Genomic DNA, 15666 nt, shown 5'->3' with positions numbered 1-15666 from the left:
GACGGGGGGTGGCGGGGGGCACAGGGGAAGATATAATGCAGATACTTAGATGAAAATACACCGTGAATAAAAGAGAAGGAGCCTGGCTGGCTCCGTCGGTAGAGCATGCCACTCTTAATCTCGGGGTCATGAGTTCGAGCCCCACATTGGGTGCAGAAGTTATTTAAAAACAAAATCTTTAAAAAAAAAGAGAGAGAGAAGGTCAAAAATGATCCCTCTCTAGTTGTCACCACTGTCTAATCTAAGTTATGAATTATTTCAGGGCGCCTGGGCAGCTCAGTCAATTAAGTGGGGCTGACTTTTGTTATCAGTTCAGGTCATGATCTCAAGGTTGTGAGATCAGTCCTCTGCACTGGGTGCAGAGCCTGCTTAAGATTCTCTCTCTCTCCCCCTCCTGCCCCTCCCCCCACCTCTCTCCCTAAAAAAATAAATAAATAAAAAATAAGGGGCCCCTGGGTGCCTCAGTTGGTTAAGCGTCTGCCTTCGGCTCAGGTCATGATCCCAGAGTCCTGGGATGGAGTCCCACATCGGGCTCCCTGCTCAGTGGGGAGTCTGCTTCTCCATATCCCTCTGCCCCTCCCCCCTGCTTGTATGTGTGCTCCCCCCTCCCTCAAATAAATAAATAAAATTGTAATAAATAAATAATTCAAAAATTATGAATTTTCTCTTATCAGAGATGAGAAGCTAATCACCAGTTAATGGAGAAATATTTATGGAGCACCTGTTGTGTGTACCATCACTATTCTAGGGAAATTTCATGACTTAAGTAGCAGGATTCTTTGTTTCCAGTGTTACAATCTAATTGATGAGGGATACCCCCAAACAATTCAAGAAGTAATTAGCTGCTGAATAGTATGACATTGACTCTGGTAGGAATTCAACTGTATTGACTGTAATAGGAAATTCTACCTTTGTCCTGGGTCAAATGACATTGACTGTAGCAGGAGATTTGAGGAGAAACCTACCTAAGGCCAGAATGATGAAAGAAGTAAGTTACACCAGGAGTGGGAGGGAAAAATAAAAATATGTCTCCTTCGAGACCCTGGCGATGAACTCCTACTTCGCCGAAGGTAGTTTTCTTTTCTTTTTTTTTTTTTTTAAAGATTTTATTTATTTATTTAACAGAGATAGAGACAGCCAGCGAGAGAGGGAATACAAGCAGGGGGAGTGGGAGAGGAAGAAGCAGGCTCACAGCAGAAGAGCCTGATGTGGGGCTCGATCCCATAATGCCAGGATCATGCCCTGAACCGAAGGCAGACGCTTAACCGCTGTGCCACCCAGGTGCCCCCGAAGGTAGTTTTCTACTTTGATATCAGCTACGGGAACTTTGGCTACGTGTTAAGATATGCGATGCTAGGACCTAGAAGGGCCATTTGGTCGAGAGCGTGCTAAGGTCGCCCCTGCACTGTGGATGAAGAGTATTGAACCCCGCAGGTAAAGGGAGGCAGGAGCGGATGAAGCCGTCAGCCGCCCATGCCCTTCTGTTGGCATGCTTGCGCCCCTCGACACTGTTGTCTGTCACTGGCCCTCCTTTCTCTTAAGGGCAGAATGATGCAATCCTCACAGAGAGGAGAGGACAAGGAAGGAAGGCAGCAAAGCCAGACGTCAAGTGGGCATAAAGGAGAGGGAGAGCTGGTTCATTGAGACGCGTGTTGCTCTGCAGTGTTTCTGGGGGCAGGGCAGGGGGCCGCCAGCTCAGGGAGAACACGGTGCCTCCTCCTGCTTCCCAGTCTGACAGCTGCGCTCTGGTAAGGGGACCTGGAGCAGGGGCAAGCTGTGAGGAGGCCGGGCCAGTCCATCTTTCACACACCCCCTTTCTGGTCTCTGAGCACCTGCTCTGTTCCCGGAGCTGTGCTCTATCAAAGATGGAGGAGTGCCTGGGATCCAGGGTGGGACTCTCTCAGCCCTTAGGCCTCCCCAGACTTTCACAGATTAGGCAGCCACTGATGGGAGCCTGATTCATCTGAGTTGGGAAAGAAAATAAAGAAAAGAATAGGGAGAGAGCAGAGGGGCAGGTAGGTGGAGACCTGGCCGGTCCATCAAAGGAAGGGAAAGCAGAACAGAGGACCATCAGGAAAGGACAAAGACAAGTGTTCTTTGGTTCTGTCTTCCAGAGGCAGCCAGGAGGTGAGGTGGTGTCCCACAGTGCGGCCCTCCCTTGGGCCGGTCCACTTTCAGATGTCTTGAGCAAGAAGCTTCCCAGCTGGGTCCCTCAGGAGACAATTTCACTGTCTAATGGAGCTTCCAGCTGAGACACATTTTTTCCCTCCTATTCAACCTGCATTTCTTCATTCAGATTTCAACCTTTCATTCCTCACTACTCTCTCGGGTCATTCTGAGTACTGAACCACTGCGTGTGCACGTGCGTGGATCCCTCTCTCCAACCCGCCCCGCCCCCATCCCAGCTGTTCCCGGATGAATTTGAGTGTGCTCGCACCTTCACACACATGCACACGATACACCCTCCGTCTCCTCCCACCTCCCTGCCCCTTTCCCGAGCCCCAAAGGGTTGCCTGTCAAGTGCCTTCTGTCGGTGATCCTAGCCCCTTTTACTTGGCATGTAGCCTTGCTGGTATATTTTAGTACTTTTAGCACTGTAATCTGTGAGACAGAGCAAGCAGGAATAGTTCCGATGAATATGCATTTGCAATAAGGCCTCCGCGTTTTAGAATCCGAGCCACTGCAGAAAGTCACCCAATGAGACCAGTGCTTGAGATTAGCATAATACTTTGAAGTCACTGCTCCAGGGTGGCGGTTGGAGGAAGGAGGGGCCCACCGACTGGCAGGCCATTCAATTGACTGTTTTTCCTTGGCCATAAAGCATGTGATCCCTGAGACAGGAGGACTGATGGGATGAGAGCTGATGTGCCACATCATGACCCTTGGGATGGTCCTGAGAAGTAGACCAGGGACCCCCCACTGATGCGTTAGCAGAGCGGTCCCGAGTCATCTGGAGGTGGACCGGGGACAGCAGCGGACCTGGCACCAAACCGCAGTTTGGGAGAATTGGGCTACCGTTCTCCTCTCCACGGAAACCCTGACATTCAGTTAGTTCTCAGGGTGCTGAACTGAAAGCCTTCTCAGGAAAGGCGTATTTTCATGAAAGAAAGAGATGAGGAACTCAGAACACCCTGGCCCTTAAGGAACCTGGGAGAGCGGCAGAGATGTAGGAGAGAAGGACGCACCTGGGCATTTTCATGACTGGATGCCAGCCAGACAGGTGGGGCTGGTGCGCCCTGGCCGCTCAATCTTCATTCTTTCTAGGAAGGCAGGACACGTTTCTCTGGTATGCATGGACTCCCACAGGGTTAATTGCTACCCAGTTAATTGCCCTATTGTTTATGTTGTCTCTGAGGACAGAAAACAAATGCCCGTGAAAGGCACAGACCTGTAGAAGCCACAGTCCCTCTGTGCCCAACCAGACCATTCTCCCAAAGCAGGGATTGTTGAATCTTTGGGAGGGTTCCCAGAGCAGAGGTCAGCTGCCCGCTGCTGATACCCTGGGTCTTACTTCTACCCCTTGTCCTTACTGTGCCAAGGTGGGAGCAGGAGTCCTTCCCTGGAAAGCACAAGAGTAGGGGCTCTGTGTTCTGTGAAGTTCCTGCAGAGCTACTGTATTACTGTCCTGTTGCTGCTGTAACGAATGACCACAGGTTTTTAGGGGCTTCAAACAATACTCATTTATTATCTTACAGCTCTGTAGGCGAGACTCCAACATGGGTCTCACTGGGCTAAAATCAAGTGTCAGTGGGACTGTATTCCTTTCTGGAGGCTCCAGGGGAGAATCCATTGCCTTCTCTTTCCTAGCTTCTAGAGTTTGCCCTTGGGTTTGGCTCGTGGTCCCCTCTTGCTCCTTTAAAGCCAGCTACGTTGCATTTTTCTGGCCATTCTTCTGTAGCACATGCTCTCTGATCTTCTGCTTTCCTCATCCACTTTTAAGGACTCTTGTGATTATGTTGGGTCCACCTGAATAATCCAGGATGACATCTCCATCTCAACCTGACCTGCAAAGCCCCTTCGGTCATATAAGGTGACATGCTCGTGGGTTCCAGGGCCATGGGTGGGAGATGGCAGTGGGATCGGAACAGACTTGGTAGGCTGGACGCTGCTCCCCACTCCCAGCTTGAACCAGGCCATCCTCATTCTCACCAAGCCTACCTATTGAGGTTTAAGTTAAAACTTGGAAAGTTTGGAAATTATTTCCAACGCTATAAAATAAGGGAAAGCCTGTGCTCTACTGCTCCTTCCGCATCTTCACACTCATCCTGAAAGTGGCCAAAAGGTGGCCTTGCTTCGTGCACTATCTGCATGGGCTTAGGTGAACAGACCATGGCCTTGGAAGGCAAGAGGTGGACTGTCCGGCTTTCTCGTGTAATGAGCACATGACCTTCCCTGCCAGAGCATTATGCTCTAATGAGCTTTATTACCCAGTGACCCTGCCGCCCTTCTGTCCAAATGCTGTCCACAATGGTTTCCCATGAAATGTATCATTTCACCTCTGCTGGAGCACAGATGTGTGGAGACCATTGCAGATGACCATATCTCTTTCTCTCTGTAGGACAGTGAGCAGAAGCGTATGCCTCAGAGGCGTTCAGAGAAATGGGGGCAGGAAGCTGACATGTAAATTTAATTCCATCAGACTTTCCCCTTGGGAGAAGTCTTGCATGGCTTGGGCTTGTGTGTCAGAGCCCATCTAAAAGTCAGGGAAATTATTATTTGTAAAAGGGAGATTGCCATGTAGTAAAGGGAGCTTGTTTTGAGTGAGCATTGCTGTTGAATATCTTATCAATCGGCCAGGTCAGGCAAGGCAGACTCAGCTGTGGGAAAGTGTTCCTCTTCTTCCAGAGGCCCTGAACATGCTTCTGTGTCCATCACTCGTATTCATCTGCCAACAGAGCATTCGCCTCATAATCTGGAACTGAAGGGTATGTGTCTCAGGCTTAGTGAGATTTGACTAGACTCTTAAGTAATCAATCAACCAAAAATCATTGGTAGTAAAAGAGGGGAGACACAGTGGAGAAAAGGAGTTGAATGGGAGAAAATCATTTTAATCTCATTAGCAAATGATGCCTTAGACCAGTAATAAGTCAAGAAGCCATGAGCATCTCATGAAAGATGATTAACCTTGTGTATTTTAGGGGTCACTAAAATATGAGCTCATTTATTGGACCTTCTTGGTGGGGGAGGGTTGTTGCCATAATAAATGGAGTTTTCTTTTTAAGCCTGTAGTTTATAAAGGCTCTGAGATGGTGAAATGTAACCTATGCAAAGAGGGGTTGATGTATGAACTTGGGGTTCAAGCCTAAGCAAACAGTCCTCTTTTAAGGAACAAGTGAAGGCATTGTCCATAAGCAGGAGATGAGAATGGCCAACATTTGCAAAGAGAAAATGCCAGCTCATCCTGGAGATAGGATTTCTCTCCTGATGACTGGGCTCTCACTGCAAATACTTCTAGGAAGAAGGCATGGTTTGGAGCCTGTGGTTTTCTTTGTATTTAGATTCAGATTTTGAGGAGTCCAGAATGTGAACACAACAGTACAAGAAGCATGTAGGTGGAAACAAAAACAATGTTACATGGTGGGAAACTTGATTGACCGGACCCCTTGGAGAATGGGTGTACTGGTTCAACCAGGGTTGAGAAGAAAACTCTATTTTCTGTTTCAGCCTTTTTTTTCCTGGAAACCTTTCAAAAAATATTTTTCTCTGAACTGCAGACCAAGTAAGTTACAGTGCAATGAAGATAATTGCGTCTTTTTCAGTGACTGAGGATCTTTTCTTGCTTTCAGGGTCATTGCTCTGGACATTTTGAGTGTTTTTGCCTTATAAATATATGCATCCCTAATATGGTGTGTGTGTGTGTGTGTGTGTGTGAGAGAGAAAGACGGGGGAGTGAGAGAGACAAAGAAAGAAAAGGAAGGAAGGAAGGAAGAAAAGAAAAAAGAAAAGAGAAAAGAAAAGAAAAGAAAAAAGAAAAGAAAAGAAAAGAAAAGAAAAGAAAAGAANAGAGAGAGAGAAAGACGGGGGAGTGAGAGAGACAAAGAAAGAAAAGGAAGGAAGGAAGGAAGAAAGAAAAGAAAAAAGAAAAGAGAAAAGAAAAGAAAAGAAAAGAAAAAAGAAAAGAAAAGAAAAGAAAGAAAAGAAAAGAAAATAGGGAGAATATTAGGCTAAACCTACAAATCCATAATTGATCCCAGAATGTACTCTGGGAGTTACTCAAAACAATCAAACAAACAAACAACAAATCTACAGGATTGCTTTACCTGTTGACATATTGAATTGACTCTATTTCTTTAGGGATTCCAATGAATCCACGTTTTCTCACTCCCGAGAAGCAGCACAGCAAAGGAGAAGAAACAGACGTGAGCTTTGGGGTCAAATAGATCTAGGTCCAAAATCTGATTCTGCCATTTTCCACCTCTGTGACCTTAAACCAGTTACTACTTAATCTAAGTTTACTCCTCTGTAAAATGAGGTGAAAAGAGTCTATCCGTGTTGTTGCCATTGAAGATAACACATATAGATTGTCTGGCACATAGAATGGCTTAATTCCTGACGGCTGTTATTATTATTCTAGCTTTGCTTGTACGAACAACAACAAAAATGCATCTTGGGCAAGGCAGCTAACTATCTTCTCTCCAGCTCTCCTAAGAGAGTGTCACTATCAGGTGGTCCAATTTGGCATAGCAGCGGGCATCTAGACATTAAGGCTAGGCAAGAGGATATGCCAAGCTTTGGAATTCTGGAACAAAGCCTGCTTGGGTTTAATTTGGTGAAGCCTTTGTCAGATATCATGCTTGATGGAGCACTGTGAAAAAAAGCAGGTGGCTAGGAAGATGGGAGTCTTGGCTGGTGAGCTAGCCGATGCAAGGGTTGAAACCACGTGCAGTGGGATGACCGGCATGGTCTCTACTTTGATGGCTTTTCTCAAGCTTTACAGAAGGAAAAAAAGAAAACCAACTCATGGCAACCAGGGCAGCCCATTTAATTCCAGTCAAACTTCCACATCCATGCCGGGGCAGCCTCACAGTGGTGAAGCCAGCTCCCTTCTGGTGGTACATCTGGCCTAACAGCTGGATGGCCAAGGCAGCGGATGGGTGGGGGCGCTAACAAAACGTGGGGGGCCATCTTCAGCCACCTCATTTGCTTGTTTACCGTCATCTGAAACATCTGGGTTTGCACCGCATGGGACAGCCCTTGGAAGCAATTTTAAATGCCCTCACCTTCCAGCACTCCAGCTGGCTTCATGCGGAGGAAGGGGATGGACTAGCCTGGAAGCCTGGCAGGCCCACAGAGGGGCCGTTTGTTTGGGAAATTGCAGAATTAGTGTCATCCAACAGTGCACATCCTGCTGTGATCTTGGGGGGAGGGGAGTTGTGTTTTCCGGGGCACACCTGCAGCAGCTCCAGGCTACTAGAGCCAAAGTGCTTGGCAGTAAAGAGAAAGAAACAGGCAGTAGGGCGGGAGAGGGGGTGGGGTGGGGGGGCCATGGTAACACTGTTCCACCAAGTTTTGAAAGTTGTTTTCGATTTGGTTTTGGCTTGGGGGGAGTGTGTTAATTAGCTGACTGTATGTGCATAGAGCACCTCATTACAAGCAGGTCAGATCTAGACAGACCCCCAGCTCTGCCCCATACTAGCTGCTTGACCCTGGGCAAGTTATCAGCCCTCTTGCAGCCTGTGTGAAAGGATCCGCTGTAGTGCAGACGTGCAGGATCCATTGAACAGACAGAAGAAGCAGAAAGGCAAAGCATATTCTTGGACTTACTTGGTGGGCTCCAGTGCACTGAATTCATGCATGAATTGGCAGTGTTAATGCTTTCCACAGTTATTAAATGAGGCTAATATAGGGTGTTGCCAGCGTAACGCCCAGCTCCTACGAAGTATTCAGTAAACAGTAACTGTTGTGTGAGAGACTGTTCGGGTGTAAGCTAAGGATGGGCCAGCCGTGTCATGGACCCCATAGCCAGCCTGCCAAGTTTCGGGTGTGGTCCTGCCGTGATCAGCAGTGGGACTTTCACAGAGTTTTCTGTGCCCGTGGTTTCTTCACATGTCACATGGGGCTGATCATACTACATACTCCAGGGGATGTTACAAGGGCTGAATGAGTAAGACAGACAGGACTTAGACCTGGCCTGGTGCACGATGGGGGCTGCAGTTGCGCTCCTGCTGCTTACCAAGCCCCTTTGTCTTCCCCAGATTCTGGCTGACATCTCTTCCTGGATTATCTTCTTTGCTGGAACTCCTGGGGAGTTCACTGAGGACATAGCAGTGCAGCGAAGCAAATTCCTTCTCAATAAGAGTGTCCAGGACACTGGGATAAAGCCCAAAGCCAAGGGTAGCACCGTGGGTGGCCATGTAGCAGATGCCCTTGTCTTGCGTCTTCTGCAGGGTGTCCTCGAGGCAGGGAGGTCATGAGTATGGCCACTTCTACCAGGAGAGCAGGGAAACCCCCCTCCAGGGTCACAGAGAAAGTCCACTTCCTCCTTCCAGCTGGAAGCCCTCGCTCTGTCCATTTCCTCCAACCCTGTTGACTGTCTGGTACCAACGTTGGCAATGTGTTTGTGTGTTAAAAAAAAAAAAAAAAAGTCTTACTAATACTAAGTGCAAACAGCAGCACTCTTTCCCCTTGGTCCAAAGAAGTCTCTGTTAATGCTGTTCCATTCTGGCCCGCCACATCCACCCAGCTGGAAGTCCAGCACACCTCACCCCGTCCTGCTGTGATGTTCCCTTCCTGCCTGTTTGGAGGCAGTGGCTTTAATGCAAATGTGTGTGATCTGTGCCCAGAGAGAAGCAAGATGTCAAAAAGGTCACTTGCTTTTAAAGGGAGTCCCGTGTAGTGGGAAATTCGTGCATTAGTTGCCAATGTTAATGGTTTCAAGGCTGAGTGCTAAAAATAGGCGTCAGTGGTTACGGTTCCCCGAGAACCAAGTCCCCTGATTCACCTCCCTGCGTGGATGCTTTTTGATTATGCCAGTGCCCGTCCGGACTGAGCCCCATGAAGGACAGCTCTGGCTGCTATGACCGCCACATTGGGGTGGACTGCTCAGATGGCTTCAATGGCGGCTGTGAGCAGCTGTGTCTCCAGCAGATGGCGCCCTTCCCGGACGACCCCACCTTGTACAACATCCTCATGTTCTGTGGGTGAGTTGCCCATGAGGCCAACGAGTTTACTGGGATGCTGGACATTCAGCGTTAAAACCCGGAAAGGAAATCTAAAAGAACCGGTCACCCTACGCCAGTGCTGAGGCTCTGAGGAAAGAGCCTTTCGGGACAGGAAGAGCAGCACTTTTAAAATCAGAGTTGGGAGGCCCTTCAGAGAAAGTCTAGCCCCATCCCCGTGGGAGAGGAACCTTACCACAGTCATTGCCTGCATATATCAGAATTTTCGAGACCGTGTTCCCTGAAACCATGTTAACGTGTTTTGTGATGAAAGGATTCTGTGGTCCAGAAACTCTGGAAAGATTGTGTAAAGCTGATTAATTATCAAAGAAGAGGAGGGGGAAAACTTTGGAAGAGTGGAAACATCACTGAGTTCTGTCCCTGAAGGCCCACCCTCCCACAGACATGCTAATTCCTCAGTGCAGTTCCTCCACAGTGGGGTTCAGTGGCTCTCTCAAGACTGGGAGCTGGTAAGTGGAAAGATGAGGATTAGAATTCAGGCCCTCTGCGTTTTTTTAAAAAATTCTGTGGTTCCTTCAAAATTTAAATTTACACCTCTGACTAGAATTATATTTAAAGGCCATTTCTTACTATAAAGTAAATAGCAATCTGACCCATCTTTATACACTCTTGGTTTGCTTGTCTGTCCTTCCTTCCCCTTTCCTTCCACTTCCCTTCTGCTCTCTCCCCACTCCTTCCCTGCCACCCCCTTCCCCCACCTCTGTCTTCCTGCCTGTCAGGGAGGGTGCATACTTTAGTTCACATGCCACTGGGCCGCACAGATGAATGAAGTGCTGTTCTTGCCCTCAGGGATCTCCTACTCTAAGAGGCTTGCAATGAAAATCAGGGTTTATAATAATACAGCTCTGCCCTTTTGGCTCTGTCTCTAAAAGCCGGTGCCTACTGAATACTCATGACAAGACCATTGGGTGGAGTCGTAATGTTATTTTATTGTATTTCATTGTATTTTATTTCTTTTCAATTGACAGTTTTTACCTTCAGTTTCTTGTAAGATACCATTCCGTAAATGGAAGCTTGATCTAAATGTTAATGTCTCTATGATGTTATCGTGATGGTTGACCCACTTCCATTCATAGAGATAAATTTATAAAGTCTTTAATAAACATAGATTTGCGCACCTGGTTTGTGCAGAGACTCTAGGTAAGTGTTAGATACAGGATAGCGGTGTGGGACAGTGCAGAAGGGGGAGCTGTTGCGACACTCAGGAGGGACTGAGAGGGAATCAGCCAGCTTCACAGTTCTTTCCAGAAACAGTAAATTACGGCTCCTGGAAGGAGCCACTTCACCATCTCGTCCCAGACCAAGGCTGGAGCCACAGAATCCTTTGTGGGTCTCACATCACATCTGTGGCCTGCACTAATGCGGTAGGTTCCTAACTGGACTTTGTTATTTCAGCTGGAATTCAGTGTGTTTGGGAAATTAGCACTCTCCAAGCCATTGCAGATGCCAAAAGAGTCCCTTGACTTGCCATTTTTATGTAAAGCCTAAGTCACCTGCACTGATAATTAAAGAGCTCTAGTCATGCCTGTTAACACAAATACGTAAGTGTAAATGGGGAATACAAACAGCTAAAGTTTCGGTAACTGGACCTCATTTGTCCCTCTGCTGGTAATACGATAAGATTTGATGAGTATTTGCTGTTTGCTGAGGGCACTATAAGTCCTTTGAGTTCTTTGTCTCTCACGATCTTCTCAACAACCCTGCAAAGCAGCTTTCCCCCCCCAGCTTTACAGATGTGGAAACTGAAACTCAGAGAGTTTCATCAGCTGACCTAAGGTCACTCAGTAAAGGGCAACATCGCTGCTTCTCACCACTTAACACTATGATTATGTGTTCCTCCATATAGAAGAGAGGTCTTTATCTTGTTGTGACAATTACCGTAGATAGTAATAAATGATGTGTTTCAATGTCACGAGCATCTATAAATTCTAAATCTCTATAGTTTAAGGAGAGACCCACATGAAATTAATATGCTTTTTAAATGACAGGTTTATCAAAGTAGTTCTTGAACTAACAAATTATATTCTTCTCAATATAACTACAAATAAGGTCCAATTAATGACTTACGGGTCATTGAGCCTTGTTTACCAACATCAGTATTGCTCTTCCATTAGAGTAACTGTACGTGTTTAATGGGGAGGGACACCAAGGAGGTGTTCACACGGCGTGCCCTAGTGTCTGTTTAGTTCAGGAAGGCTACTCTGAATGGAGGGGGAGTTAATATGGGATGAACTTGTGTTTGGATACATTCAAACAAAACACAGTCCGAAGACGATCAATCTTCCTAATTTCTTAGTTGACTTGTCACAGGACCAGATTAGAAGGTTATTAATTTCTTAAGCACAGTGTCAGTCCTTTCACTGCCTCATTACCCTCCAAACAAATGCAGGGTCTGGCCACATACATGGTCTTGGAGAAAGGTTCTAAAATATCTCAGATTTAAATGTGGTAACTCACTTACAAGCTTATCTCCAGTGACTCTTACCCCAACCTGTCTGGGAGAGGATCCACTTAGCAGAGGAAGCACTCTAAAGCTCTGAAAGCACTTATCTGCAAAGGAAAGGTGAGAGGTTCCCTCCGGTCACCTAATGGAAGGAGACTAGGTTTGTAAGCTTAAGAAACTGAGATCCAAAGAGGACAAAATCGAACTGAGATACTCATCGTGTTTACCACCCAATACTCTCCCAGAGGCGTTTCTGCCCAATCTGTTGGGTTGAGTTGACTATAGCTCATTGATGGAACAACTTTTTATCTTGAGTTTCCTACCGTGTTAGGTGCATCGAGGATTACAAGCTCGGTGTGGATGGTCGCTCTTGCCAACTCATCGCGGAGACCTGCCAGGAGGGAGGAGACTGTGGGGAAAGCAGGGAGGTTCCCATGAACCAGACCCTCTTTGGGGAGATGTTCTTTGGTTACAACAACCATTCCAAGGAAGTGGCTGCAGGACAAGTGCTGAAAGGAACATTCAGGTGAATCTCATGTCTGTGGAACTGGTTACTCAGGGCTACTGATGGCTCTTCTTCCCTGAAGAGCTTTAAAGTCAACATAAAGGTTTGCACCTTGGAGCAAGGTGAACATGATCCTAAAAGGACAGGTTGTGTTCTCGCCCATGATCTTCTCCTCTTTCCAGAACTCGGGACCCATGCTTCCTCTAGGTGAACAGTAGAGTGTTAAATAAATTTCTATCTTGCCCAGGTAGGGACTGCAAGATTTTCCGTGGAAGCCACTAGAAATGCTCACATTCTATTTTGCTCTGAGTGGAAGAATCAGTGTGTGAGTCAGTCTAAAATAGCAATCCTCAAGTATGGCCCACAATTCCCGAGGGTCCCTGAGATCGTTATAGGGGATATTCAAGGTCCTGCCTTTTCCAACTACAGAGAGGCTGGGTTTTCTTCATTCACATCAACCCAAAAAATACCTTGCAATAAGTTGCATGCAGAGGTGAGAATCCAGCTGTTTTCTATTAAGTCAGATGTTTAAAAAATTTGCAAAAAATATAAAAAAATATCGCTCTTCTCATCATTTTTCATAATATGTTCAGATCTAATGGGTTGATTATTGTCATATTTAGATGGATTAATACATATTTCTAAAACTTCTCTTTCAATTTCTAATATGGTAAATATGGACAGATATAATCCACACAAACAAAAGCTACTTGGAGTGTTCACTTATTTTTAAAACTATAAAGGGGTCCTGAGAACAAAATGTTTGGAACCATTGATTTAGAACATTTCTTGGAGAGTCTCCATTTGACCCCTGTTCCTATTGTCTCTTAGGCTATTAGAGTACATCTTCCTCAGAACTCATGCTTTCCAGGAGATAACGATGATGGGGGGAGGGGGGGAGGAGGAGAATGTCATAATATGAACCAGCAATTGATAGCAACCTAGGCCTGGACTCCTGTGAGCAAACCAATAGTAAGTATCCAAACCTGTTCTTGAAGTCAGTTGCTGTTTCTGTTACAGACTGTAGGCTTTACTAATATTTCCCCTTTTAGGTTGGGATTTCATTTGCCAGTGGCAAGCAGTAACGTGTCATAACTAATCTTGTGGCAGCTAGAATTTTCTCTGTAGTCTAGAAATGAGAGTGCATCTGTCTAGGTCTTGTGGAGGGTGGATCAGGAGTAGGGCCTGGGAAGGGAGGGAGGGAATAATGTTCTCAATCTTCTGAGTAGACCTTTTCAACTGATGTCTTTCTTTTCTGTCCTAGCCCTCACCCTGCCTCTCACACCCTGTCCTGTTCCAGACATGTCCATCAAGTGGGGTTCACTGGGAGGGGAACCTTTTGGTCCAGGAAGAATTTTTTTTTATTGTAGGTTGAGCTATAGATTGCCCACCAAGGAGTGGGGTTCACCTTGACACTCAGAAATGAAAATCTGCTTCTGTTTCCAGGCAAAACAACTTTGCTCGAGGTTTAGACCAGCAACTGCCAGATGGTCTTGTGGTGGCCACCGTTCCCCTGGAGAATCAGTGCCTGGAGGAAATCTCGGAGCCCATGCCTGACCCCGAGTTCCTGACTGGTGAGTATGCCTCCTGCCTTACTCAACTGGCAAAAACCAGGCAGCTCCCAACAGTTTCATAAAATCAAAACTCTTGACCTCTCTTGTTTTCATTTTCATTTCATCACCAGTGATTTCCTTGATACACAATAAAAGCGCAATTCTAAAACACTCTAGTAGGATTATTTGTCAAATTGCCAAAATTATTATATAATCATCTGCAAATGGTCTAATAATACCTTTCTCTGCTAGTCTTATTGGGATGCTTTGAAAACAGATGGCATAATAGATGGGTCAAAGTTCAGAGGTCTCAGTGGATTAGAGGGAGTAGAGCCAGAGAGAAGGTAGACAGCTACCATTGCCTAGATATCTGTCACTGGGGCCACTGGGTTCCCTGGCAGGTACTTATGGACCAGTGTGAAGGAGGAGAAAATGACAGAGCTTTGTTGTCAAATGACCCAGACTTTGTGTCACGGCTCTGCTACTTTCTAGTTGTGTGACCTTAGACAATGCAGTCTCTTGGGGGCTCATGGCTCTCGTCACAAATTGGAAATAATGCCCCTCAATGCTGTTTTGAGCCCAATGACATTCTTCCCTTGGGCTCATTATGGAAATAAGGTGTGGGTTGATTGGAGGAGGCAGGAACTTCAGGGGATACGCCTCCTTTCTGAGCCTTTAAAGACCACCCTCCCATTAATGCCTCCTGGACCAAACAAGACACTTCAAAGGGTCCAATGGACCCATAAGGGGCAGCCAACCAGGAACTNGCCTCCTTTCTGAGCCTTTAAAGACCACCCTCCCATAATGCCTCCTGGACCAAACAAGACACTTCAAAGGGTCCAATGGACCCATAAGGGGCAGCCAACCAGGAACTCAGTATCACTTGCTAGAAAGTTGGATGTGGGCTCAGTTCCACTGCTGGCTNTCAGTATCACTTGCTAGAAAGTTGGATGTGGGCTCAGTTCCACTGCTGGCTTGCTCGTTTCTCCATTACTTTTCTCCCTTCCTCGTTCTATATCTCCCTGATCCTGGACCTTTCTGTCCTTTTTTCTTTCCTTTTCTGAAGAATGGATTGTGCTGAGGGCAAGCCTTTTCAAGATATCAAATTATGTTTAAAACTTTATTTTAGACCTAAACCAGATGATAAGTAGGTCTGTCTGAGGGAGTATTGTGTAGTAATTAATCACATAGACTCTGGAGCCTGACAGCTGGGCTCAACTCTTCCCTGGCTGTGTGATCTTGGACAAGTTGCCTACCTTCACTGTGCCTCAATATTTTTACTTATGAAAATGAATATAAAACTGTCTTTCTTATAGGATGGATACAAGGAATAAATAAATTAATATTGTCAAGTTTTTAGAATAGTTCCTGATGCATAGTGAGATGTACATTTGTTAAATACATAAGTATACCAAGGAAGAAAAAGAACAAGAACATTCGAACTACCAAATAGTGTTTTCTCTACAGAAACAAAGGGAGTAAGAGAGAAAACAATTTCAGTATATTCTGGACCAGAAATAAATGTCATCAAAATCAGTTGCTGTCTGAAAGATGACACACTCACACATGCACACACCCTAAACAGAAAAAATTAAGATGCAGCCTTTGGACATATGTCTAAAGCTCCCATCTCTAGTATTAGAGAATCTAGCTTTCTTGTTTCCACATCATTTGCTCAGAAATACTCCCTGTGCGTGTGTAAAGTGTATGGCAAGGGACGTGGGAGGTGACACACACAAAGAGGACAGGTTCCACAGCAGAGATATGTGTCTTCTGTTTAAAGAGCCGCCAAGACCTCACATGTAATAATTTATTACGGAGGTGAGGAGATTTAACTGCAGTTGCTGGGCTGACTGGTTCAGAGTTGTCCTGGCTGCTGCCTGAGAGGCTTTTTTGGAGGAGTGTGTGGCTAGATCTGAGAGACATCAGAAGACCGCGTTTGAATCTACATCTTTGGAAATAAGGATCAAATCCAAACTGGCTCCT

At 46.1% G+C, this 15666-nt stretch overlaps 1 protein-coding gene across 2 annotated transcripts in view; it reads left to right on the top strand.

Moving 5' to 3' along the window:
* ASTN1 (astrotactin 1) overlaps positions 1-15666 on the top strand; it is a 305257-nt gene that overhangs the window by 214538 nt on the left and 75053 nt on the right. For both annotated transcript variants that reach the window (XM_034666761.1, XM_034666760.1), the window contains exons 12-14: positions 8974-9140; positions 11954-12148; positions 13574-13701. In XM_034666761.1, the coding sequence (XP_034522652.1) occupies positions 8974-9140; positions 11954-12148; positions 13574-13701 (490 nt within the window). The remainder of the gene's footprint in view (positions 1-8973; positions 9141-11953; positions 12149-13573; positions 13702-15666) is intronic.

This window comes from Ailuropoda melanoleuca, chromosome 8 (genome assembly GCF_002007445.2).
Source record: "Ailuropoda melanoleuca isolate Jingjing chromosome 8, ASM200744v2, whole genome shotgun sequence".
Taxonomy (NCBI): domain Eukaryota; kingdom Metazoa; phylum Chordata; class Mammalia; order Carnivora; family Ursidae; genus Ailuropoda; species Ailuropoda melanoleuca.
The sequence above is the reverse complement of the archived record's forward strand: the minus strand, read 5'-3'. Positions and strand labels throughout refer to the sequence as shown.